General features: G+C 36.8%; 1 protein-coding gene across 1 annotated transcript; it reads left to right on the top strand.

The window, feature by feature from the left end:
• The first annotated feature begins 540 nt into the window (after nucleotides 1-540).
• RAD21 (RAD21 cohesin complex component) lies at nucleotides 541-26635 on the top strand. The gene is made up of 15 exons (XM_079722827.1): nucleotides 541-631; nucleotides 2225-2334; nucleotides 7095-7269; nucleotides 11968-12097; nucleotides 13459-13558; nucleotides 15538-15644; nucleotides 15949-16155; nucleotides 16613-16738; nucleotides 17069-17191; nucleotides 18973-19196; nucleotides 20417-20576; nucleotides 21004-21149; nucleotides 23938-24087; nucleotides 25503-25586; nucleotides 26311-26635. Exons 3-15 carry the CDS (start codon nucleotides 7126-7128, stop codon nucleotides 26500-26502), a joined length of 1893 nt encoding a protein of 630 aa, XP_079578953.1. The 5' UTR covers nucleotides 541-631; nucleotides 2225-2334; nucleotides 7095-7125; the 3' UTR covers nucleotides 26503-26635.
• The last annotated feature ends 387 nt before the right edge of the window (nucleotides 26636-27022 follow it).

Below are 27022 nucleotides of genomic sequence, written 5' to 3'. Positions count from 1 at the left end.
GGGCTCCCCCCCTTTCCCCGCCCCCTCCCCCGACCCTTTTCCCCTCCCCAGGCCACCCAGCCCGCCCAACTCCCGGCGGAGAACAAGGTAAGCTAGTCGGCTGACCCCTTCTTTTCCTCCGGCTCTCTTCCCCCCACCCGTTCCCTGCCGTCTTGCCGTCGGGGAGCCGGACTCCCGGGGCGGGGGGCGGGAGGGCGAGGGAGACGTCGGCACTGCCTGCGCCCCGGCTCGGGGCAGTGCTGCCACCCTCCGAGCTCCCGAACCGCAGCGCCGCCCGCCCAGGCCCCTTGCCCAGGTGCCCACCCTCGGCCGGGACCCGCGCAGCCTGGGCCCGCATCATCGTCTATTGGGTAGCAAATGGTTCAGGTCTATTCCAAGGCCAAAGAAGCAGTTACTCGGTCGGTCTCTCGGTGAGACGCGGCTCCCCGAGGAGGCAGAAGAAACCCCGGGCCGCGGAGGGCGAGGAGGAGGTTTGAACGAGCGCGCTCTGGGCACCGGGCCGCCTACTCTTCGGGTGAAAATGGCTGTCTGGGAAGACGCGGGATTCGGGGCGGGAGACGGCGGCGGCGGGCTGGCCGCCCGCGACGCCAGCTCCGAGGGGCCGCAGCCGTCCGCCGAGCGTGGGTGCGGGGTAAGAGACACGCGGGCCCTGCCATTGCGGCCACGGTGAGGTCGGAGGACGGGGCGGGCCCCTCGCCAGGGACCGGTGTTGCTCCCCCTTCCCCCCCCCCTTTTTTTTAAGGAAAATGGTTACGCTGGAGATAGCAGATATTGGCCAGACCCATGGAAAACGCAATCAAGGGAAGTTGCCTCTGATTCTTAGGAAATTAGCATAATTGGTTTTCCTCCCTGGCTTTCCTAGTGATTGAGGATATTGAGTGTTGTATTTGGGGGGGGGAGGGGGCGTTTCTGACAAATGCCTGGTGTCTCTTTCCTCGCTGAGAAAGGCTTTGAGAATGATCTGCTGTGATAGTGTGGGGTGACACTGTCGAGCTGTGCTGCTGCCAGACTTAGCGGCCTTCTTCAAATTTGAAAGAGGGAAACGCTGGAAGGTTTGGCCACCTTACGATTTGTTAGGCTTTCAGTGTTCAAAAACGCGCTTGAGTTTTTAAGGGTTTCTGGTAAAGGCTACTGTTCATCGGCTTCCCTTTGCAAGCGAAAGTTAACATCTGCTCTCCGTATATTGTTTAGAATGATGATTGAATTCCAGAAACAAATTCCCATTTTCTTCCAACGAATGTAAATGCCAGGGAGCTGTGTGGTTGTGCGAAGACAGGCTGGAAAAGCTTTCCTAAGTTGTAGAGTCATTAAATTTCTTTGTTTCATGTTGGAAGCAACTAATCAATTACTTTTAAAAAGGCATTGATAAGGACGTATGCCATACCCAATGATTAAATTATTACCAGTTTGTAGATGAGGTGACAGCAGTGCATAACTCAGTGGACATAGTGCCTTTTTATATACAAGTCAGAATTACATTGATAGAGCATAGCTTTTACCTTTCTTGTGTTTATAGAGGCAACACATTAGTACAATCTAGGATTAACTTTTCTTAAGGATGAGAATTTCTTTCCTGGTGAGTTCCTATTTATTGGAACATAAGGATTCTGAGAAGTTTTATCTTTTATAGTTTGGTACAGAAGGGAAATTTCTAATATCAGAAATGAAGATTTTGTGTTTTTTGTTTAAATGTTGTGATGTCAGAATTGTTAGGCATGATCATGATAGCTGGTATGTGCTCTGTGGGAGATTTTTTTCCCAAAGTAACTATTTGTGTCTATAGTGGCATTGTGTTGGGTATGGTGTTCTGTTTAATTCTCATAATACTGTTCGGGAAACATCCCCATTTTATACATGAGAAGGCTAAGCCTCAGATGTTAATTCACTTTTAACCCTTACAAAACAACTGTGGAGGGAGCTGAGTTTGAACCTAGGACTGTCTGATTGTAAAACTCTCCTTCAAAGAACATTAGTATCAAAAGGGAGGGGAGCTCTAGGGTGCGGGGTTGGAAATACCTTCTGTCCCTGAGACACTCCCCAAGCACCCCCAAAGAGATGGTTCCATTCTTACCTGAGTTCGATGTTGATGTTTTCTAAGGTTAGTAATCACTGAATTTCCACCTTCCAGTTTTTTATAGTTAGGAAAAGTGAACTACACAGATTAAGCAGTTTAACATGCTAGTTACTGCCAAAGCACTCCCAAAATAATTGTTTTTACTTTCAGTAGATGACGTTTGTGTATTCCATAAGTTAAAAAAGAAAAAAGAAAAAAAAAAGTCCAACAACAGTACAGAAGGGTCGTCCTCACTTTCTCACTGGACTCAGGTTCCAAAGGTGACCGGTGTCATCAGTTTTATTTGCACTCCATAGATATTTTTTGCTCATGCAAATGCATGTTTGTATACATGTATAGAGAGAGCTCTCTTTTATCATTGTTTAAGAGTGCATGGGATTCTATTGTATGATTGTATTAATTTGCTAAAAGTCACTTATTAAGGGCTAGGTAGGTTATTTCTAATACTTTGCTATTAAAAGTCATGCTGGCAAGGCAACATAGTGTTTAGTTAGACTTGTGGGCTCTGAAGTTCAAGTTCCACTTGCATTAAATACTGGTGACCTTTGCCACATTCCTTATCCTCTCTTTTTCTCTTTTTCCTGGTTTGTAAAATGGGCCAGTATTTATCTTCTAAGACTGTCACAAAGAGGATGGACACATAAAATACTTAGAGCTTAGTAAGTTTTTTTTTTTTTTTTTAATTGTTGTTATTATACATCCTCAAGTATACTTTTGGTTTATTACTGGAAGTGCAGTTTCTTGCTGGAAAGTATGAGATGTTGCCACATTGCCCTTCAAAGAGGTCATAGCAATTGATGCAGCCAGTATCCTGCCCTGCTTTTTAACAGATGAGTGAAATATTATAATGGTTTAACATCATTGTAGAAACATGAGCTGTAATTTGACTTTGTTTTTTTAGAAACATCTTAAAGAAATTGCCGTTTTTGCGTTCCTGAATATGTTCTAAATTATCAGTCTGTTATTTCACATCAGATTTAAATTACTTTTTAGGATCAATTTTTAAAAGTTGTTTGCTGCTTTAGAAAAAATTGATTGAGCAGTCATGAAACTGGTAAGCTATGCTTTTTGACCAAATGCAGACTTTCTGCTAAGATCTTTTGTAAAGAATTAGCAAAATTTAGAATCTTTAAAACTTTCAACCAGTCTTCTTTAAAGATTGGTTAACGGTTTGGTATTACTAAGGGAAAAAAAATGGTTTAAAAGGCAACAATGATTACACTTTATTCTTATTTAGGTACAAGCCAGTAGTTGATCCACTGCTATACATCAGGCTTCCTTTAGTTATTAAGGTGATTTCCTCTTGCTAATTGTTTCCCAGATTAATTTTAGCACCACTCTGCTTTAGTTACTCGCCATCCAATGCCAAGAAAGCATCCGTTTAGGAATCTCTGCCTGGGCATAGCTGGGATATTTTAGGCATGGTACTCTTGACTAGCAGCTGAAGTGCTGGCCATGAACTGCTGACACCTGTTGAGACTTGCCAGTTTCAATTTCTAAAATTTCCAGAATTTTTTACATGTATCAATTATGAGATCACTTGGTTTATTTCATTTCCTTATTCATTAAACACTTATTTAGTAGTTGACACGCAGCAGGGAGTATTCTAGGAGCTAAATAGTAAGAGTTTTTTTACTCATTTGGAACATGACTATCTTTTATAGTGATACTTGGAGCTTATGTGTATGACAGTGATTGTATTTCTGAGAACACACAGCTATATTGGATTTCCACAAAATCCTGTAGATTATATTTATAATGCTGTAGAGGCAGCTTAATTTTTATGCTAACAAACTTTAAGGCTTGAAGTAGAAGCACTGCAACATAGGAGGCTCTCTTTGATTATGGGAAGCAAATTTTGATCTGCTGAGTGGAATAGAAGGTGCACTTGAGGTGTTGTTATTTAATGCTTTTACCTTAGAGCATTTGATCCGGATTCTTCCTAGTTTAGTATTCCTTAGTTCTTTTCTTAACTCCACATTTGAGAGAAAAAGTTCACATCATTAGGCAGTTGATGAAGCCTATTTTATTTTTTTTCTTCAGAGAAAATTTTCCTAGTGTGAATTAATGACCCCCTGGAAGCATCTGGTTCAGAGATTGAAAATTCCATTAAGTGATGGAAACTGGAGATGAGGCAAACCTGACTGAATTACTCTTGCACCACCCTCCCAAACATTTTTGACAGGCATAAAATCTCTTGCTTGGGATACATTAACTAATATGTATGTATTTTCTGTACCTTATTGGAAGGAATGAGCATAGTTTTTAATTGAAAGTACAATAAGCAAACTTCTTGTTTAAAATTTACAGTCCCTTTGTAAAAATATGAAAATACAAGTTAACTTACTCTGGATCTTTTTTCTTAAGCTAATTCAAAAGAAATTTTGCATTCCCAATAGCAGTGTATGAGAAATGCAGCATCTCTGTATCCCCACCAGCATTTGCTTCCTGTTGCCATTATGTTTTATTTTAGCTCTTATAAGAGGTGTGCAGTGATATCTTATTGGGTCTTAATTTGCATTTTCCTAATGACTAGCGATGCTGAGCATCTTTCTTGTTTTTAATTTGCCATCGGTATAGTCTCTTCCTTGAAATGTCCTTTTTTTTGCCCATTTCTAGTTGGATTTTTTTTTTTAACTCTTTAGTTTTGAGAGTTCTTTATATATTCTGGATCCAGGTCCTTCTCAGATATATGGTTTGCAGATATTTTTTCCCATCTTCTGTCTTGTCTTTGCATCCTCAGTGGGTTCCTTCATGTTAGGTTCTTTTCCTTTATAGGACATGTGTTTGGTACAATGTCTAAAAATTCTTACCAAGCTTTAGGTATCAAAGGTGTTCCCTTGTGGTTTTCTCCTTAAAATTTTATACTTTTACATTTAAGTCTGTGATTTATTTTGACTTAATTTTTATATAATGTGTGAGGTTTGGGTTGAGGTCTTTTTTTTTTTTTGCCTATGGGTGATGTCTGATCACTCAAGCGCCATTTGTCAAAGACTAAAAGACTACCTTCCTCCTTTGAATTGCTTCTGCATCTTTGTGAAAAATCAGTTGGACTTAATTGTGTGGATCTATTTCTGGGTTCTTTGTTCCATTGACCTGTGATTGATCTGTGTGTCTCTTCACACAGTATTGACTGTTGTAGCTATATAATAAGTCTTAAAATTGGGTAGACTGATTCTTCCCACTTTATTTTTCTTTTTCAAAATACTTTTAGCTATTCTGGGTCTTTTGCCTTCCCTTATGAGTTTTAGAAAAATCTTGTCAGTAGCTATTAAAAAACCTCATTCGAGTTTTGATAGGAGCAGTGTTAAAGTTCCTTTAAAAGTTAAAGGAACACTTACCATGCTGTTCAATAACACCGCAGAACATTTATCTTGGAAAAATGAAAAATTAACATTCACCAAGTCTGTGTACACTAATATTTACAGCAGCTTTATTTGAAATAGCCAAAAACTGGAAACAACCGAATGTCCTTCAATAGGTAAATGGCTAAGCAAGTTGTGGTACTATAACCACCCCCATGGAATGCTACTCAGCAATGAAAGGGAACATACTGTTAAGACATGCAGCAAACACTTGGATGAATTTGTATCATGATGCTGAATCCAAGAAGCTGTTCCAAAAAGTCACATACTGTATGATTCCATTTATATAACATTCTCAAAATGATAAAATTTGAGAAAAGAACTGAGCGGTGGTTGCCAGGACTTCAGAATGGTAGGGAGCAAGGGATAGGTGTGACATAAGTTTTAAAAGTTTTAAAATCTTAATTAGTTTTCATGTGTTTTGGGTGTGCTTGAGTTTCTTTCTGTAAAAGCATGACTTACCTTTTTTTAGTGTTACGGACATTTTAGAAAAAATTCATTTGGCAAAATAGATTTTCTAAAGTTTTCTGTGGAAAAGGGAAAATACATGATATAAGGGAAATTATCTTTTTATACCGTTCACATGCTCTCCAAACTGGAGTTTTTCAGGCTGCCTTTTTTTTTCTTAGGTATTAATACATTAGCTTACTAAAAGGAAAATAAAAGAATAACATACTTGTGTTTCTACTAAGACTATTTCAGTCATGAGATAAATTGTATACTGTATCATTGTCCTGAATTTAGTAATCAAGTGCTTTTCAGATTCCTGAGTTGAGAAAACTATACAATGCCTCATCTTTTTAAGGCTCAGCTTTTCTAAACTGCTTACCTGTAAAATGGGGCCAGCCCACTTACTTATCTGCTTGGTGAAATATGAAATGCTTGTCATGAGGTAGCAATTATTATATAATGCATTTAGCTAAGAATCTCAGTTTTTAATGGGGTTCTAAACATGGAAATTTCCTCATTGATTAATATCTGTGCCTGAGTGTTTTTCTTCTTGGACATTCTTTTCTTGTCATGAAGAATATATTTTCTGGCTTTGGGCCAGAAGCAGACTTATTTTTACAGTTGTAATCAGGATAGGAATGGAATTAACACTTGATGGAACTTCAAAAAGAATAAGAGTTTTCTGAAGACAGTTTTTACTTAAAGGAAAAAAACAAACTAGCACTTTTATTTTAAGATGATAGTAGGGCATGGAAGTGACTTGACTTGTCCCCTTTCCTTTCAGCTTAGTGTTTGGGGGGATCTTTTCTTCTCAAAATTAAACAATAGATTGTTTTTTATATGCATACTACACTTCACTCAACCCTTTCATAGTTTTTTTTTTTTGTTTTTTTTTTTGTGCTACGCGGGCCTCTCACTGTTGTGGCCTCTCCCGTTGCGGAGCACAGGCTCCGGATGCGCAGGCTCAGCGGCCATGGCTCACGGACCCAGCCGCTCCGCGGCATATGGGATCCTCCCAGACCGGGGCACGAACCCGTATCCCCTGCATCGGCAGGCGGACTCTCAACCACTGCGCCACCAGGGAGGCCCCATAGTTTTTATATTTAGAAGAATAGGAGACTTTTATTTTCAGATTTCTTGTATGTCTTGATAAATAATTCATTTCTTATGTGGTGTTGTTTGCATTAACTTTTTGTCCCCTTCAGGTTTCCTCCTGTTTCATAGTCAACCAGAACAATGTTCTACGCACATTTTGTCCTCAGTAAAAGAGGGCCTCTGGCCAAAATTTGGCTAGCGGCCCACTGGGATAAGAAGCTAACCAAAGCCCATGTGTTTGAGTGTAATTTAGAGAGCAGTGTGGAGAGTATCATCTCACCGAAGGTATGTTTGATGTTGATATTTTTATTCACTTTGTTGATTGTTCATTGATGTGTGAAATAGAATTCTATAAAAACAGCTTCTTAGGTAGGCACCGATGTATATTGGAGGTAAAGAAAATCCATAGATTAGCCAGAGTTTCAGTTTGATACTCTCTTCTCTTTAAAAATTCTGTTGCGTACACAGATATCTTCATTTGCCTCTTTTAATGGCAGATAAGCATGGTCGGGCAGTACCCAAATATTTTATATTTAACTTTCTAGATGTTTTTATATTAAATATGTGTATAGGTATTCCTGATTGAGGAATTTACAAACTTCTCAAAATAAGGACCCATTAATTAGAAAATGTTGCAGGGGCCAGATCTAACTGTTGATACTTTATCCACGTAGCAAATGGTATCCAACACTTGCTCCACCTCAGCTTCACAGGCCTACTTGCCATTTCTTGAAGATACCAGAACTTTTTCCCATCGTAGAACTTTTGTACTAGGCTGTCTTTCCCTAAGTATTTAATTACTGTGTTCCTCTAGAATGGAAGCCTCACGAATGTCCTTACCTTATCTGCCTTGCTTAACTACTCTGTTTCTAGAGGAGATTTTATTGATATCCTCTGAAACTTCTGAAGCAGTGGTTTCCACCCTTGGATTTCACAAATAGTATGACTTAATATGTGTTTTTTGTGTTGCCAAGGAAAGACCATTCAAACAAACAGACACAATTATAGCTACTTAACATCATGAGCATTTCATTGAGGAACAGACAGGTTGACTTTAAAAATGTATGAAGGGCTAATCTCAAAATAAAGGTATAGTCCTTGAATATAATTTTTATATATTCACACACACACATACATATCACATCTGTGTTTTAAAGGTCCTTTCCTGGGCTTTGTATTTATGCATATGCATACACACATACATGTACCAATTTTCCTATTTTGAAAGCATTCCACATTGCAGCTCCCTGGATCAGCATTGGGAGCTCCTCTTAGGATTAACAGTTTGGACAATGCTGGTACAGTGTGTTAAATAAGAGCAGTTCTTTATTGCTGAAGGAGCAAGGGGATCCCAGGAATAAAGCTGGGGTGTAGCAGAGACTTGTTCAGAAAAGTTATCTGGGAAAATAAATGTTTTACAGGAGAGAAGTGAAAGTTTGTATTTGGAATTAGAGTAAATTATAAATTTCTATCTGTATATGGAAATTCAACTGGTTTTAGAGTTACGGTGTAGAATTTATTGGTGTTAAAGATGTTTCTGTTATGTTATTTCTAAGACAATACTAGTTAGAAAACTTTACAAACGGGGAAAGAAGTGACCCGTAGTTCTACCACCGAGAGAAACCTTTAGTATCTTGCGATGTCTTCTAGACTTCTATGGGTGCGTGTGTTATACACGTAATTTTTCTCCTTTTTTAATGCATGTATAAAAAAACTGCATTGTAAGTTTTGTAATAGGACTGCATTCAGGAAAAGCTCTGTTCATAACTCTGCCATCATTTTTAATGGTTGCATTGTACATTGTCATAGTCTCTTACCCACAGAACTTAAATACACAGAAAAACCCAGAAACACAACTTGACCAAAATTGAAGTGAGGCCATTTGTGTTTTCATAAATTTACTGTAGAAATACTAATGTGTATGGTTATGGGGAGCTGCTGCAGACACTCTTGGGAATGTTTTAATAAACGGCATGTGCACTGCAATACCTTTATAATATTCAAAAAGCTCTGAATTCCAAAACACATTTGGCCCCTAGGACTTCAAATAAAGGATTATGGACCTGAAATTTATCATTTTGATTGTGTATGATTTATTTTACCAGCTTCTTTTGGAAGGGAGGGAAATAATCCATATTTTTTCCAAATTTTTTGAATTTAATTCCTCTGGTCTGTATAATGCAACCATTAAAAATTATGATAATGCTATGAACAGCTTTTCCTGGCTGCAGGCTCATTACAAAACAATGTAATAGTTTTTTGTGTACACATGCACACAAAAATTGTGTTTATACATATATAAAAGCCTAGAAGGCATATTAAAATATTACTAAAGGTTTCTCTAGGTGGTAGGATTACAAGTTTTTGTTTTCCTCTTTTTAAAAAACAGCCGTTTAGTAACTGTTACTTGTAAAATCTTTTGTTCTGTGTCTTTCCTTAATGTTGATGTTTAGGAATATAATTATTGGAGCAGGTGATATACTTATTTTAAGATTTCTGATGTGCATTAACAATTTGCTCTGTGGGGAAATTGCACCAGTGTGCACTGCTGGTCGAATTGTTTGAGAAGATGATATTTTCTTTTTATAGGTATGCTTACTGAGTTAGGTGAATGGAGAAAGGAGAAATTGAACTCTTTTCTTGAAATTGATATGTGTGGCTAATCTTTAACATCCATAAGCAAGTATTGAGGGTGATTTGGCTTAAAAGGATACAAACTTTTTCATAATATGTGCAGAGTACTTTGTACCCCATTAGGGACACTACAACTTTAAAAACCATTTCAAAGTGCATTTTTATTTGATTGATTTTGTTTTATTGTGATAGAATATATCACAATAGATATCTCCACAGGGTGAACTGACGTGAAAATTTCTAATGTCTGCTCTTGTTGTGCAGTTCTTGTGGTGAAATGTTGGTTTAGTCGTTTAGAACAAGTGTCAGACAAATTGCTCCTTGCAGCTGCATGCGTTCTCTCTCCACCCTTCCCGTCTCCGTCTCTGGTTGGAACAGCCCCTCTTAAATCCCTGCAGATAAGAGTTTTCCTTGGATGTATAGCCTGTGTTCTTGATTATACCTCCACTCTTAACATGAGCTAGCTCAACAGCAAAAACGCCACACCTCATTTTACCTATTCCGGGACTAAACCCTGAACCAAACTAATCCAGAAAGAAAGACTTGGCCCAAACACCACCTTTTTATTTAATGAGGTGACTACTTTATTATCTGCATTTTTAAGAAATTTACTTTGAGGTAACGTTGATTTATAACATCATATAGGTTTTATATTTCTACTTCTGTATACCCCACAGTGTGCTCACCACCAATAATTTAGTTTCCATCCATTACCATACAGTTGATCCCCTTTAGCCATTTTGCCTTTCCCCCATCCCGTTCTCCTAAGGTAACCACTACTCTCTTCTCTGTATCTCCATGTTTTTGTTTAAACACCACCTTTTAGAAGTTGCTAATTCTGGACAAGATAATGGCATGCCAAGATTGGGGGTTTTTTCCCTCCTTTTTTCTTAGGTGAAGGTGCAGTCAGCAGTAATTTTAAACTTCCTAAGACTACACCATAAAGGGAGATTGTCATTTTCCAGTAGGAGCAGTATTTTAATTGGGTATTATTTTTCATATCAGGGATTTATCATCAGATAAGTCCTAGATTTAGTTATAAATTTATTACAGTTTTAGATACTTACGAATTTATAACACTAAACTTCATAATTTTATGCTGTTATGAGATGTGACCATAAATATAGAGCCTGAGAGTTATTGTAAATAGGATTCTAGACTGCTATAGAGAGTACCCATATTAAATAAAACAACACATTGTATTTGTAAGTTATAAGTAACATAGTGTACTAAGCATAATTTAAATTTTAAGCAAATATTTAACAGCTTTTTTTGCTACTTAAAAATTTGATGTTTTTATGGTGTGATCTGGAAAACAATCTGGTAAAGTTGAGCTCATGTTTTCTTGTTCTTTAAAAAAAAATTCTTATTATAACCAGAGGAATGTTGGATCATTCTATTTAGATTGGGTATTTACTTCTCTCATTCTTTTCCCAACTACTCTGTCTCATCCCACATACTGGATCCCCCGTAAGCACTGATCAAGATCTACCTTGATAAAATACAGGCTGAGGAATGTATTTTCTTGTGAAGAAAGATGGATACCTATCAGTCAGTACGCTTTCCAGTCAGGTCATAAAAACTCAGTGAGAAGTGGCTTAAACAAAAGAAGTTAACAGTCTTATTTAACTAGAAGTTTAGAAATAGGAAGATCTAGGATTGGTTCAGCAGTTCGAAGATGTCATCCAAGGACTCACCTTTCTTAGTTTTTTGGCTTCTTGTGCTCATGCAGACTGCCTCGCAGTTACGGGGGTACTGCAGGCAGCTACAAGCCCCACCTGCTCACAGTGCACGCAGGGGAGAAGGAAGGGAGGGGGGTTCGTTGTGTTGTTTTGTTTTAATCGGGAAAACCTTTCTCAGGAATTCTCTGACCTACTTGACACTTCTCGTTGGCTGAGCTGGGGTACGTGCCCACTCAAAAACAAGCACCAGCAGAGAAGAATGAGACACTCATCCTTCCAGACTGGGGACATTCACTTCCCAAATAAAATCAGAGTTCAGTTAGCCAGCAAGGAGCAGTGACTCTAGATGGGCAACCAAAAGTGCCACATACTTCTTAATGTGCTAATGACAACAATTCATGGAGTGCCTTAGTACTTGCTTCATAGCTACCTTCACATCTATATTAGTTCATGAATTTCTGCCCGTCTGTTCTTTGGGTATACTCAGGAAATTTACAGGTAAAGGCAGTGAGAAATAAAATGTACATGATTGTGAGGTAACTTCAAATAAATGGTTAAAAGTATGGAGAGAGATAAATTGCCTATGAATTGCACAACATACAAGCTTTGAAGTAGTCTCTAAATCCAGAAAATTAACTTTATAAATTGGAGTAATGTTAATTCACAGGTGAAGATGGCACTCCGAACGTCAGGACATCTCTTACTGGGAGTAGTTCGAATCTATCACAGAAAAGCCAAATATCTCCTGGCAGATTGTAATGAAGCGTTCATTAAGATAAAGATGGCTTTTCGGCCAGGTATTGCTGACTTTTTTGTTTTGTTTTTAACTTTGGAGTTAATCGTGTTTAGTTTAAAAACTGCTAAGCAAATATGCTAGATGAGCATAGTTTGTTTTAATTGCAGTACAGGGAACCCCTTAAAAACGGGGCACAGCTTAGAGAGGCAGTGTTTCAAGGGAGAAAACCGATTTTATTTTGGTTCTACATGTGGAATTATGACAGTTACACCTTTTTTGTTAATCCTTTGGAGCTGCCTTTTTCTTTTAACCCCTTTTTCAGCAATCATCAGAGGTTGAAGTGTGGAAAACTAATCGTTCTATGATTTTTAAAAAGCTCAGGAAAGAAAATCTCAGAATTTTAATTTTTTCCTGAATAATTTTAGTGTAGTCTTAAATTCACTTTTAGCTTAAGTTGTTGAGACTTTATTAAATGTTCTCTATAGTTCTTCGTTGTTTTGTTTTAGGTAATAGTTGATTCTAAATTGGACTCTAGCAACCAAACTTGAATCTGCATAGATAATTACTATTGTATAATTTTTTAAAGCATTGACGAAATTTTATTCTGATTAAAATAATCTCAGTGTGTAGGAGAGATGCCTTATACTGTAATTTTTACTGTTACATTCTTATACTTCCATTTATTTTAATATATAAATAGTGAAATCTTTGAGATCTAAGATTTGGTTAAAAGTAAAATATTTAGGCGGGGGCCATGACACTTTAGGTGGAGGCCGATGATTTCTTATATGTGGCTGCTAAGTGTATTTTGCTTAAATAACATGTTTTGTTTCTTTTTATCTTTTAAAACAATGCATTCTTATAGACCATTTGAAAAATATAGGGGAAAATGTAAAGAAAATTGAAATAATTTAATCCCACTTTCCTAAAATAACCAGTTTCTCTTAACATTTGGGGTATTCTTTTGCAGTCATTCCTTTTCCTCATAAATTTCATGCTTATTTAGAAAACTGTTATTAATATTTATTTACTTGTTGATACGTCCTTTTAAAGACTTCTCAGTTTAATGCATAATTAGTGCTTTGACCTCTTGTAACACAAGTAATGTGGCTAATGATTATTAAAAAAACAAAAGTACTTGAGCTTCAGTGGTACTTTGCAAATATTATCAACTCTTCTGGAATATAACCTTAAGAAATTATACTGACTTTTTTTTTAACATCTTTATTGGAGTATAATTGTTTTACAATGGTGTGTTAGTTTCTGCTTTATAACAAAGTGAATTAGTTATACATATTCATATGTCCCCATATCTCTTCCCTTTTGTGTCTTCCTCCCTCCCTATACTGACTTTTTACCTTCCTTGACCCCTTGATAATCTTTGGTGTAGCCAGGTCTTCAAGCTTACCGTTTCTTTTCCAGGTGTTGTTGACCTGCCTGAGGAAAATCGAGAAGCTGCTTACAATGCTATTACTTTACCTGAAGAATTTCATGATTTTGATCAGCCACTGCCTGACTTAGAGTATGTCTCTCTCTCTGTCTCTTCTTCTCCTCCTCCTTCTTCTTTTTTTTTTTTTGACTTGGTGTACAAAAAACATTATTGGCTTACAAATGCATCGTTTTCTTGGGATGTTTTGACATTGCGTTAACATGTAGCTAGAATGCATGTGCTTTCATTTAGGGTAATATATAAATATGAAACACATAACCTAGAAGTGTTTCTTCTATAAGATCATGTAGAAGATGCCAGTTTTAACACAGCTAAGAGAATTCTGATTTGCTTAGGCAATTGTGTAAACTGAACAGCAGTCTAGCTGTTTGCTTTACATAATGATATCAGTAAACTAGAACTGTTGCTTCATGATTTTTTTCAGAGGTATATACTAAAGTCATCTACCAGTTTATCATCTTGGCCAAGCTATACTCAGCCACAATTTTCGTTCTTTTCTTTTTTTAATAAACATGAGATAACTTTCTATAAAGAGCAAGAAAGGGTCATTGTCACACAACATTTAAGAAGAGAAAGTTGTACAGAGATGGCCATTACAACAGAATACTGTGGTATGTTGTTTCCCTCTTCTCAAGTCTTTAGAATTCAGCTCTGATTACCATGACAGGGAATGTGACTGTCACTTTCCAAGTGATTGAGTAGCACAGTTATCCGAGAAACTCTCTAATACCAATCCCCATTTATTTTTTGACAAATTTGTTGTGCTTTTTAAAAAAATGATCTTTGACTTTTAATTATAGGAGTAAATTTATGATTTATTTTGAATTTATTGTGTTAATTAGTGCTAGGCACTATTTGGTTGCTTTACTTTTTCCTCCCTTTCTTTATACTTCTATTTTATTTTTAAAAAATTTTTATGGTGGAATTTTTTAACATAGCTAAACAGTAGAGAGATTAGTAAATATTATGAACCCCAGGTACTGATCATCCAGCTTCTTTCATTATCACTATATTGCCAGTTTTATTTCATGTGTACAATCAACCCTTAGACAGGTTTCACCTGGGAGGGTCTACTTATGTGCAGATTTTTTTTCACTAAATACATGCTACAGTACTACACAATCTGAGGTTGGTTGAATTAGTGGATGCAGAACCACAGGTACCGAGGGCTGACTGTAAAGTTATATGTGGATTTTTGACTTCAGGGGGAGGGGTGGGTAGGTGCCCCTAAATCCCACGTTGCTCAAGGTTTCAGCTGTATTTCCCCAATTGACCTTCTAACTATGGATTATTTTAAAGCAAATAACAAATATTTTATCTCATCTGTAAATACCTTGGAATGTATCTCTTTAGAGGCAAGGAATTTTTAAAACAAAGACATAACAATATCACAGTTTTTTAAAAATTACAATAATTCCTTAATATAATATACAATCAGGAGTCAAATGTCCCCAGTTGATGCATAGGCTCCCCCCGCCCTGCTTTGTTTCAGCTACGGTCTATACAGAAGTTTCCAGCCTGCATTTGGTTGATATGTCTCGTAAGTCTCTCTTAAGAACCTGTAACAGAGCTACATGTTTTTTGTATGTGTGTCCTTGCCATTTATTGGCTGAACAAACCTGGTGATTTGTTTGGAAGTACTTACATTCTGAATTTGGTCGATGGTATTCCACATTTGTACTAAACAGTCTCAGAAAAGCCAGTTAACTTCAGTGTTCACATAGCCTGTAAGTTGCAGGGCCCTGATGAAAACCCATGCCTATCTAGCCCATGCATCTCTAAGTTTTTGCTCTGTATACCATGTTGCCTTATGTAGTGATTTCAGCATATTATATTTTGCTCGCTGGTCATTAACAGTTTTAAAATTTAAATACAAATGAACTTACACATCATTTAGATTCTTGGATTGTATTTATTTAATATTAAATATTTAGGCTCCATAGGTTGTATGTATGGTTCTTTTTCTTATATAAAGAATTGAGATGTGTTTTCCCTTATAAATACATTACAATGAGACTTGAGACTACAATGTATTTGAAATTCTTTTAAAGTGACATCGATGTGGCCCAGCAGTTCAGCCTGAACCAGAGTAGAGTGGAAGAGATAACCATGAGAGAAGAAGTTGGAAACATCAGTATTCTACAAGAAAATGATTTTGGTAATAGAGAAACAAATCGTTAGCCACTACCTATAATGTTAAAATTATGTTACTTAATATATTTAGGGTAACCTAAATTTGGATCTTATATTTGAATTTTCTCATTATGCCCCAGAATCAGTTTATGAAATATAATAGATGCTAAAGATTTAAAGTTTAAACTAGATGTTTTAATATTCAAAGATAAGTAAGACTTCAGTAAGCAAATGTGACATTATAATTAAAATAAATCATTAGTCATTTTCTTTTGATTCGGTGATGTTTCTAACTTTTTTCAACTAATGACCAACTAAAATTTGTTCAGGTGACTTTGGAATGGATGATCGTGAAATAATGAGAGAAGGTAGCGCTTTCGAGGATGATGACATGTTAGTGAGCACTGGTGCTTCTAACCTCCTGTTAGAGCCTGAACAGAGCACCAGCAATCTGAATGAGAAGATTAACCACTTAGAGTATGAAGACCAATATAAGGATGACAACTTCGGAGAAGGAAATGATGGTGGTATATTAGGTAAGTCACAACAAGGTGATTATTCTAACATAATTTATTTAGTTGCGGGGTTTTAGAGCAGTTGCTAATCCTTAGTCTTGAGCATCTCTCTAGGTATATATGTGTGACTTGTCACCAGTTGGTTCAGTAACAGTTTTCGGTAAACCTGTAGCCTAAAAGTGTTTTAACAATACCTAATTTTGTTTAAAACTGCTTGTCTTGGAGTTTTAAGTTTTACTAATTCTTCGAAGTGCTCTATTGGTGTTTAAGTAAATAGGTGTTTTAAAATTAAGAGATTTTTTTCAGATGTTAAGTGTTTTATACTTTTGTATACTACCTTGAAGAGAACAGATGCATATTGAATACAGATTTAAATTTTTTAATTTAATCCATTTTAACATTATTTTTCCAGTGATTGGCTATTGTTCTTTTAGCATTTCTTTTTTAAATTGTAACTAAATTACATTCCCTATTTCAGATGACAAACTTATTAGTAATAATGACGGCGGTATCTTTGACGATCCCCCTGCCCTGTCTGAGGCGGGGGTGATGTTGCCAGAACAGCCTGCACATGATGATATGGATGAGGATGATAATGTATCAAGTAAGCATTTCATGTTCAGTGGTCCTGGGCATGATGTATGGCATCCAAAAAGATACTTACTGTAGAAGACCAAAAACTGCAAGTTTCAGCTTTTAATGAACTGTAAATCTCCTTAAAAACAGTGCTTGTGATTGATTCTCTTTAACCCTGTGCTCTGCCCTCCTTTTTGGGCAATAGGTCAACTGGAGAGACCTCCTTATAACTAGAAAAGTGTTTTTTCTTTGGAACCCGTGGGTTTCTTTCAGTTACTCAAAGGGATTTTTTTTCCCTCATTTGCTGGATATATATTAAATACCCAAGCCTTTTGTGACCAAATTTCTGCTTTTATAGTGGGTGGGCCTGATAGTCCTGATTCAGTGGATCCTGTCGAACCGATGCCAACTATGACTGATCAGACAACACTTGTTCCAAATGAGGAAGAAGCATTTGCTTTGGAACCTATTGATATCACTGGTGAGCAAACAGACTTTTTGACTTAGAACTTTTTCTAGTTCTCGCTCATGCCCACTAATCTGCTGCTCATTTTAAATATAACTAAACTTCTTTTCTCCTTTGTTAGTCATCTATTATGGAAACTTTAATTCACTTATAATTCGAATATCTTACAGAGTATCTTTGCAAGTCGCTGTGAAATAAAAGTATGGAACAAGCTTTCTGCTAATAAATACCTTAGTCTTTGGGGGTTACAAAAATGCCAACAGGTCACATGTGTAACAGAAAGCATTGCAAGGCATTTTTCAGTAAGGTGCAAGATTGACTAATCAGTTATCTTCCAAAATTCTAGATTCTGTGTATGGTTTGGGCTACAATCTGGGAAAATCTAAAAATACTTTTATTTTTAACTGGAAATATCAAAGGTTCTAATATCAGTATTTTTCTTATACTGCTTATTAAAAAACACAGCAAAGCATATTTAATTGGGGGTGCTGCTTCTGAGTAAAAGAGACAGTATGTAATTTGGATGTGAAACTTTAAAATTTCTAGATGGTGTATGGGTACAATGGGGTAGAATACTTTAAGTCATTTACAGGATAATTCAAGATACTGTTATTACTTCTGAGTAAAACAAGATTAACTTTTTGGGTTTCCTACTTAGAATCTGATGACCAAAAACTCTGATTTGGGCTTCTGGTTTAAAAAGAGTACTTGCTGTGTAGCTAGCTGTATTTAGGAACTAAAAATATAAAAATGAACAAGTCCTTATCCTCATGGAACTTAAATAATAGGGGGAACTGGGTAATTAAGTAAATTATATACTATATTATTGACAGATACTACAGAGATCTATAAACAAGGTAAGAGGGACATATACTGTGGTGTTTAAAATAGGATAATTGAGCTTAGCCAGCTGTTACAAAAACTTGAACTTTTTAATTTCAAGGAAGGGAACTCAGGAGCTGGAGGACAGGGCCTGGACAGAGGCTGTCACTGTACAACATCTTTTTGAATCTTGAATTTTGAACCACATGAATATTTTAAAAACCTGTGGGGTATATAACATGTATGACAGTGAAATCTTGAGGAATTTATTTAATACCATGAGCTTTTCTGTATCTTAAGAAATTGAGATAACGTTACCTCTTTGTAAGAGTTTAGTAAGGATTAGAAATGAGGATCCAAAAAGTGTATAGGATGGAGTTCCAGGTTCATCTGACTGGGTTTGGGCTTGTTTCACTTTATCAAGCTGCTTGTGCAGCTGCCATATATGAATTGTAACTTTTCCAATAAAAATCATAGTAGTCGCAACCTTTTGTGCAGTCCTCAATCTATGTCAGACATCATACTAAATATTTTACAATCCCCTATAAGTGGTTGGCCATATTTCAAATGAGAAAATGAAGAGGTTAGCAAAATGAAGTTAACTTTTCTTAATGGTCACTCACTTAGTAAGTGGCAGAACCTAGGACTTGAGCCCAACTCTGAATCAAGTGTGATGTGTTTACAGTATAAAGCTACATGGGCAAAAATGAATTGGCTCTTGCCATTATTTTGCTCATTTTGTGCTAAAAGTCAATATTCATTCATTCAGCAAATTTTTATTGAACACCTGTTGTGCGCTAGCCACTATATGGTACTTGGGAAACATCACTTAAAACAGATTCTACCCTCATGAAAGCTTAACTTCTTTTTCTAGGTGTTTAGAAAAGCAGAAATATAATGAGACCAAATCTGGTAGTTGTATGTTTCATGCTGGCCTCAGAAAAAAATGACCTTATTTTCTTATATCACGCCAGTCAAAGAAACAAAAGCCAAGAGGAAGAGGAAGCTAATTGTTGACAGTGTCAAAGAGTTGGATAGCAAGACAATTAGAGCCCAGCTTAGTGATTACTCTGATATTGTTACTACTTTGGATCTGGCACCACCCACCAAGAAATTGATGATGTGGAAAGAGACCGGGGGAGTGGAAAAACTTTTCTCTTTACCTGCTCAGCCTTTGTGGAATAACAGACTACTGAAGGTAATATAGTTTGCAGAATTTTAAATTTCATGTAGATTTTGATCATTTTTAAAAGTAAACTTTAAAAACTTTTGTTTGAATCATTTTTGATCAGGTATTTTTCAGTGATATAGCATCTTCTCTTTTTTTCTCCCTTAAACAGTATACTGAACATAAACCTGATCTGAAAGATCATGATAAGTGACACCTGCATTTCTAAAAGTTGTAGAATTAATCTTCACTGTTCTAAAAAGCCACTGATGTTTTTAATAATAGTTCTCTCTCCTCAACTTGCTATGATACATTACCAGTTCTGTTGCCTTAGTGTGTACTGTGGTTCCAGTCTGCAATCTTTAGATGTTGCTTTCTGGCTAAAACAAGGGGTGGTTCTACTTTTCCCACAGTACAGAAATCTGGCTTTATGAGAATTTTCTTTCACTTACAGGCCCTTTCTGCTCACTTTAGGTTCCAGACTATTCTAAAGCAAAGTTCTGAGGCATCATAGAACCAATTGATTTTTACTATAAAGTGTTTAAAGCAGCAAGGCTTTGGTAAAACTGCTGTATGTTGGAAGCACAATCGTAGAATCATTTGGAAGAAGGTCTTTAAGTGGTTGTTTGTTTTTTTGACTCAGTGGTCTCATTGTTAGGAATTTTTCTTAAGGAGTAATTCAAAGTATGGAAAAAACCACTTCTATAAAGATGTTCATTATTATTTACAGTTAAATTTTTTAAAAGAAACTTAAAATATTGTATCATTCAAGTGTGGCATGTATATACTCGCACATGTATATTTACTTCCACTCAGTGGAATATTCAGTCATTAAAAATACTAGAAATGATAATGAAATTACCATACAGTATTAAGTGAAAAAGGCACTATGCAAAGCTGTTGGGTATGATTTGTTAGATTGTTTTAAGTGTATGAATATGAAAATAAACTGCAGGTAAATAAATTTAGAACTTTAGTGTTATCTCCAAGTTATATGAGACAATGGTTAAAGATTTCATTCTCAACTTTTCTAAAATTGCTGCAAGTGAAATAATTTTTACATAGAGGATTTCAAATTATAAAGTAGAATGAAGCATGAATATGATATAACATTAAGTAGAAATCATGCTAAATTATATATACGCTGATAGTTAAAACATACTTATGGAAAATAAGTAATGCCATTGGTAGGTTTTCGGTTCATGTGATTTATAGTAGAGATTTTATAATTATTTTATTTTTTTTAATAGCTGTTTACACGCTGTCTTACACCACTAGTACCAGAAGATCTTAGAAAAAGGAGGAAAGGAGGAGAGGCTGATAATTTGGATGAATTCCTCAAAGAATTCGAAAATCCGGAGGTTCCCAGAGAGGACCAGCAGCAGCAGCAGCAGCAGCGCGATGTTATCGGTCTGTTATCGCTGATAAAATCCAAATGAACATTTGGCTTAGAACCTACCTATATATTACCAGAGAAAAAGAAATCAGGAACAAAGACGTATTCTCAAATTTTTGGACAGGGAAATACATGCCTTATATTCTCTGATTCCTTTGTTAGATGGGAAGTTTTCTGTTTTCAGAAAGGTGTACGGTGTAGGACTTGGCCGAGTGATAGTCTGCTAAAGGATTGTCCTGCCTTGGGCTGGAGGTGGGACATGTCCTTTTAAAAACCTCTTCCCACTTTTAAATGTATTATAAATTTAGTAACCTTTGTGGAGGTAAAATTTTATTCAGCCTTCTTCATTAGGGAAAGTCTTAGCATATTAGTATTAAATGGTTCTAAAATGTTGTTGAGGACTGTATGACCGTAGTCCCCTCTTCATATGATCGATTGCAGATGAGCCCATTTTGGAAGAGCCGAGCCGCCTCCAAGAGTCAATGGAGGCCAGCAGAACCAACCTGGATGAGTCAGCCATGCCTCCGCCACCACCTCAGGGAGTTAAGCGAAAAGTGGGACAGATGGACCCAGAACCCATGATCCCTGTAAGCACAGCTCTCCAAGGTGTTTGGGGGGTGGGTGTGCGGGCAATGTTTTAGATCCCTAGTAATAGCAAGTGTTATTTAAGGAGACCTTTTGAAGTGTCATTTAAGGAGACCTTTTGAAGTGTCTTGGTTTGGGCAGAAAATAGTAAGGAATGGGTCCAGAAAGAATGACAGCTGAGGATCAGAACACAGTGTGCTGAGTGGGAGGTGTTCTTAGGAGTTCTTGGTTTTTCTGACTCTTGGATAGAGTCTTGCTTCACAGTGGCCTAAAGTGAGCATCCTTGGCTAATGTGGAATCCTTGACTCTGAACTTGGTTCTGGTTTTTATTTTACTTCTCAAAGATTAGCCCGTGGTGAATCTGACAGTCTAGATAGAATAAATAAAGCAGCATCTGAAACCCGTTAAGTACGTTGTGAGTAAAATGAAACAAACTTCCTGCTAATAGATAACTTTGTCAGCAAGGTGGAACATTTTTTCTCTGGTTTTATTGAGATATAATTGACATATATAAATTGTATTTGTTTCGGGTGTACAATATATAATGATTTGATAGATGTATATATTGTGAAATGATTACCATGATAAGTTTAGTTAACATCCATCACCTCACAGAATTAGATTTTTTTTCTTGTCGTCACGAGAACTTTTAAGATCTACTCTTAGCACCTTTCAAGTACATAGTATATAGTTGAACCTCCTCATCCATGGATGTATACTGAGGGCTGTCTGCAGTACATTGTTTTATATAAGAGACTTGAGCGTAAATTTTAATATTCAGAGGGGATCCTGAAACCAGTCCCCTGCAGATACTGAGGGACAGCTGTATTGTTAATTGTAATCATCATACTGTGTATTAGATCCCCAAAACTGACTGTGACCAACATCTGCTCATTTCCCCCCACCCCCTAGTAACCATTCTACTCTCTGCTTCTGTGAGTGTGAGCTTTTTAAGATACTTAAGATTCCACATGTAAGTGATACATCTATCATACCGGATTCAGCTTTCTCCGATTTATTTCACTCAGCATAACGCCCTCAGGGTCCATCCATGTTGTCACAAAGGGCAGAATTTCCTTCTTATGGTGAATATTTCATTGTGCATGTATATCATATTTTCTTTATCCATTTGTGTGTTGATGGATACTTAGGTTGTTTCCATAGCTTAGCTATTATAAATAATGCTGCAGTGAACATGGAAGTACAGATGTGTTTTCCAGATAGTAATTTTATTTCCTTTGGATAAATAGTGGCTGCAGCAATATACATTCCCACCAACAGCGCAAGAGGGTTCCCCTTTTCTCCTCATCCTTGCCAACACTTGTTATCTCTTGTTTCTTGGGTGATTAGAGATGTTGAGCACCTTTTCATGTACCTGTTGGCCATCAGTATTGTCATGTACCTGTTGGCCATCAGTACTGCTGTCTTCGGGAAAATGTCTGTTCAGCTCCTCTGCCCATTTTAATCAGTTTGTTTTGCTCTTGAATTGTGTTGCATTCTTTATATATTTTGGATATTAATCTCTTATAAATGATTTGCAGATATATTAGTTCGATGAAGTCCTACTTGTTTTTGGTGTCAAATCCAAAAAGTCGTCAGGACCAATGAGCTTATCACCAATGTTTTCTTCTAGGAGTTTTATGCTTTCAGGTCTCAGATTCAAGTCTTTAATCCATTTTAGTCTTTTGCATGTGTCTGTCCAGTTTTCCCAACACCATTTATTGAAGAGATTGTCCTTTCCTCATTGTATGCTGCTTTGTGCTAAATTAATTGACCATATATGCATAGGTTTATTCCTAGACTCTCTATTCTCTTCGGGGTTCTGGTTTATTCTTTATAAATATTCCTGTATATCATTAATACTACGCAGTTTTAGGCTCTCTTATTAAGAAATCAGAATATACTCGTCCAGTTGCTGAAAAAAGGTAAAGCAACGTCTTGCCACTTCATTTAGACTGGCTACCATTAAGTTCACTTAGTGTTCCTATCCTGAGTATAAAGGAAGGAGGTGGTCTGGTTTAAGGCTTCCCAAGCTTAAGTCTATAGAATAAATTAATTCTGGGCAAGGGAGGCTTTTTGGTACCTTAGGCTCTTGGTTCAGCCTCCATCATCAAGACATTGGCAAAAGAATATTCTTTGCCAATTCTAACAACTGGTTCTCTATGCCCTCTGATGGTAAGGAGTTGGAACAAGTAATTAGTGGGTTACTCTAGTACCACTCTCCAGGTAATTGTTCCCTTGTCACTCTTTTAATGTCCTCATGTGTTAGTATTAAGTCCGAGAAGAAAGAAATTCAAGAAATGGACCCAGGAAAATAGTCTCCTCATTCCTAATATTTGCTGCTGGAAGAGCACAAAGGCTCTTATTTAGAGCTCAAGCTGAGTTGCAGTAGCCTTATACAGCAATGGTCGACAGTACCAGGCTAATTAATGTTCAAGCCTTTTTGCATCGCCCAGGAGTCCGGGTTCTGTTTAGTCCTAAAATGCTAATACAGAAAGTGTTGAGGGTTTTTCCTTGTTTGCAAATTCCTCTCATAGACTGAAACAAAACACTTTTGTTCTAGGATAATAAGATAATGAATGGATTAATTTCCTTGGTAAAGTACTTTAATGTTGTGGCTTTACAGTAAAAGAACAAGATGTGTAATCAGGTTTTGATTATGAGGAAGTGTGAAGATAGATGAAGTATTTCTTTCCATTTTGAAAACTGCAGCAACTACATGTTTGCATAGTTAAGAGAAGCTACCCTTAAAATGTGCATCTTAAATTGCCTTATCTTTATTGCTTTAAGCCTCAGCAGGTAGAGCAGATGGAAATACCTCCTGTAGAGCTGCCCCCAGAAGAGCCTCCAAATATTTGTCAATTAATTCCAGAGTTAGAACTTTTACCAGAAAAAGAAAAGGAGAAAGAGAAGGAGAAAGAAGATGATGAAGAGGAGGAGGTAAGGAAACGTTGTAAAAAAAGACCTGATGAATAAAATCCCCATTCTAGGTTTAGCGAAAATTGTCAACCAGCTCTTACTAGTTTTCATCTTGGAGCTGAGTTCATTGTGGTTGAGCATCAGAGTGACGAAAAATATTTGAATATAAGCAAAACTTAGCCAAATTCTTAAGTGATCTAGACCATCATTAAGAACTTCAGATGTTGTGCTGTGTTCTCTCTCATTTGGTCCCTTGGGGGCTTTTCAAGGACATGGGACTTGCCCTTTCACTGATTTCTTCTAAATTGTTTGTTATCGTGTGGTCAGCTATTAGCATCTGCCTCTAATATAATTTGTGTGGATTTTGCTTTTTCATTAGACTGGAGTGGTTTGTGACTTGGCTAAAATAGATTGATTTTTATTTTTACTTTGGGAATGGCTTTTCCTAATGCGTTTTCCTGGGGCATACTTTGGCTGTTCAAGTTTTTTCTTTCCCTCTTTTCCTGGATCTTTAAGGTTGTATATTAGAATATGTATTCTTCTATTTGATGTTCTGTCAAATATTTAAAAGTTTCTTCCAATTTTCATTACCATCTGGTCGTGTTTGTAATTTATGCCAGCATAGATTTCATAGCCAGTTAGTGCTCAACATGAGCCTTACACTGTTTTAAAGTCAGAATGTAGCCCCAAAGCTCTTGCAGCCTGTGTGCTAGAGTATCTCAGCCTTAGTGTTCAATTAGCATTTAAAATTATACTTTCTAATATATGTTAAGCTGTTATTAACTCCTGGTTCTTTGGATGTGGTGATAGTTGCAGCATAGCCTGGAAGCATCTCACTCAGCTGTTGCCCCATGCCAACTTAAGACAGTCTTGTAGGTGGCAGGTGACTGGCAGCCAGGCCACTCCAGTTAAATATACTATAAATTATAGCCCATTTCTTTTAAAACACTGTATGGAACAGTATTACTTACTCATCTTTGCTAGTCTGCAGGCTCTTTGGTAGTGGTCCACAGTGAGATTAGGAATTTTCTGGAATACCATCATCCAGAAAATCATGCTACCAAAAAAATACATAAATATACATTCAGTTAAAATAAACAGTATGCTTAGTGACATAGTTGGTTTATTTCCTTGCTTAAGTTTCTTACCTTAGCAAGGGCCAGTAACGCATAGCTCGCCAACCAGCGATAGTCCATGGACCAGACTGTGTAGATCACACACCTAAAGGCCAGTACAGAGTCATATATTCAGCTAACTGCTTGCAGGTACAGAGGATTTTCTTTTGTAATTTAAGAAGGATGTCGAACTAGATGCTAAGTGATTTTTCCATTAGTCAAAATACACACAATTTAGAGCTTTCAGGAGATACGGAAATGCTTCATTTTGTAGCAGTTTTGTCAGTTTTTTGTTTTTGTGCGGGGGTCATTTTCACTCAGGATGAAGATGCCTCAGGGGGTGATCAGGATCAAGAGGAAAGAAGATGGAACAAAAGGACTCAGCAGATGCTTCATGGTCTTCAGGTAAAGTCTTAGAGAAAAAATTTCATCAAAGGCTTCTGGCAGTGTTTCCTTAAAAAAAAAAAAAAAAAAAGTTACATGCTATAACCAGAAAGTCTACCTTTTGTGAAACTTTTTCCAAAACCGCACACCTTAAACTATTTTAATACATAAGCTGTTGGGCTAAGAGTAAACCTGGAAAGCATCCAGGTGAACACTTTCCCATGGTTACCCTGCAAAGCAGAGCTCCTTTGTGTGTGTACATCTTACTTTTGGTTGAGCAAATTTAATGGGTTGAATCATTAAATTTGTCAAATCATTGTACAGTGTCATTTATCCTTGGGCCTTAATGTGTCAGATACAGAGGAGATATCTTGAGTGTCTATGAAAAATAACCAGGCAAGGTGCTCAGGTCTCCTAAAATAAATTCAAAGGATAGTTGACAGTTTTCAGAACTGTAAGTGCTAGATTTTACTATTTTATCAATTAGATGAAATTGATAGATGAACTGATTAGATTTTATTAATTAGAAAAAATGAGTCATCTATATTAGGTTGTCCCAACAAATGTTAACTTTGTCCCCTTGCCTTTTTTAATGTGAGAAACACTCTCGTACTGTTCAAAAATCTACTCCTAGCCCCCAACAGAATATACAGTATACTTTTAAAAGGATACTACTTTTGGATACTGAAAAAATTACTACTTTATTGTATAGATTATTTTCATTTAATTCTTTCTTTTATTTCAGCGAGCTCTCGCTAAAACTGGAGCTGAATCTATCAGTTTGCTTGAGTTGTGTCGAAACACGAACAGAAAGCAAGCTGCAGCAAAGTTCTACAGCTTCTTGGTTCTTAAAAAGCAGCAAGCTATTGAGCTGACACAGGAGGAACCATACAGTGACATCGTTGCAACACCTGGACCAAGGTTCCACATTATTTGAGCAGCTAGAAGCATTATAGCTAGTGTTCATTTCACTAGTGTGTACAAATTGCCCCCATGTGTAGGGCACACAGAACCTTTCAAGAAAGTTTAGATTTTTGTGTGTACAAAGTCCCTGCCTCTTTCTTCATGTTTTCCGGTATTTTAAATTTGTCCATTTCATCTTTAAGGGAAACTGCTTGTATGGTGTTTGTGTTCTGATGGAGAAAACAAGTACCCCAAGTTTATTTTAACAGTCCAGAACAGATTTGTGCAATATTGGCGCATATAATAATGTTGAGTAGCAGTGGAAAGTCAGGGTTTTTATCTTAGTTCTCCATTACTGCATTGTAAAGGAGAACTTTTCAGGAAAAAATGCCTGACAGTTAATAACTATAGTGTGAATCGTCTTTTCCCATCAGCACCTGGCAGTCTTCTTTGTAATCATTGTGCTTTAGGGAATGGTGCCCAAAGCAGAGATTGTCCTCTTAAGTTTTAAAGTATAATTCCACACTTGATCTTGGGGTTGTGTGAAATTGTAC

Source organism: Hyperoodon ampullatus, assembly GCF_949752795.1.
Source record: "Hyperoodon ampullatus genome assembly, chromosome: 17".
NCBI classification, from domain to species: Eukaryota; Metazoa; Chordata; class Mammalia; order Artiodactyla; family Ziphiidae; genus Hyperoodon; species Hyperoodon ampullatus.
The sequence above is the reverse complement of the archived record's forward strand: the minus strand, read 5'-3'. Positions and strand labels throughout refer to the sequence as shown.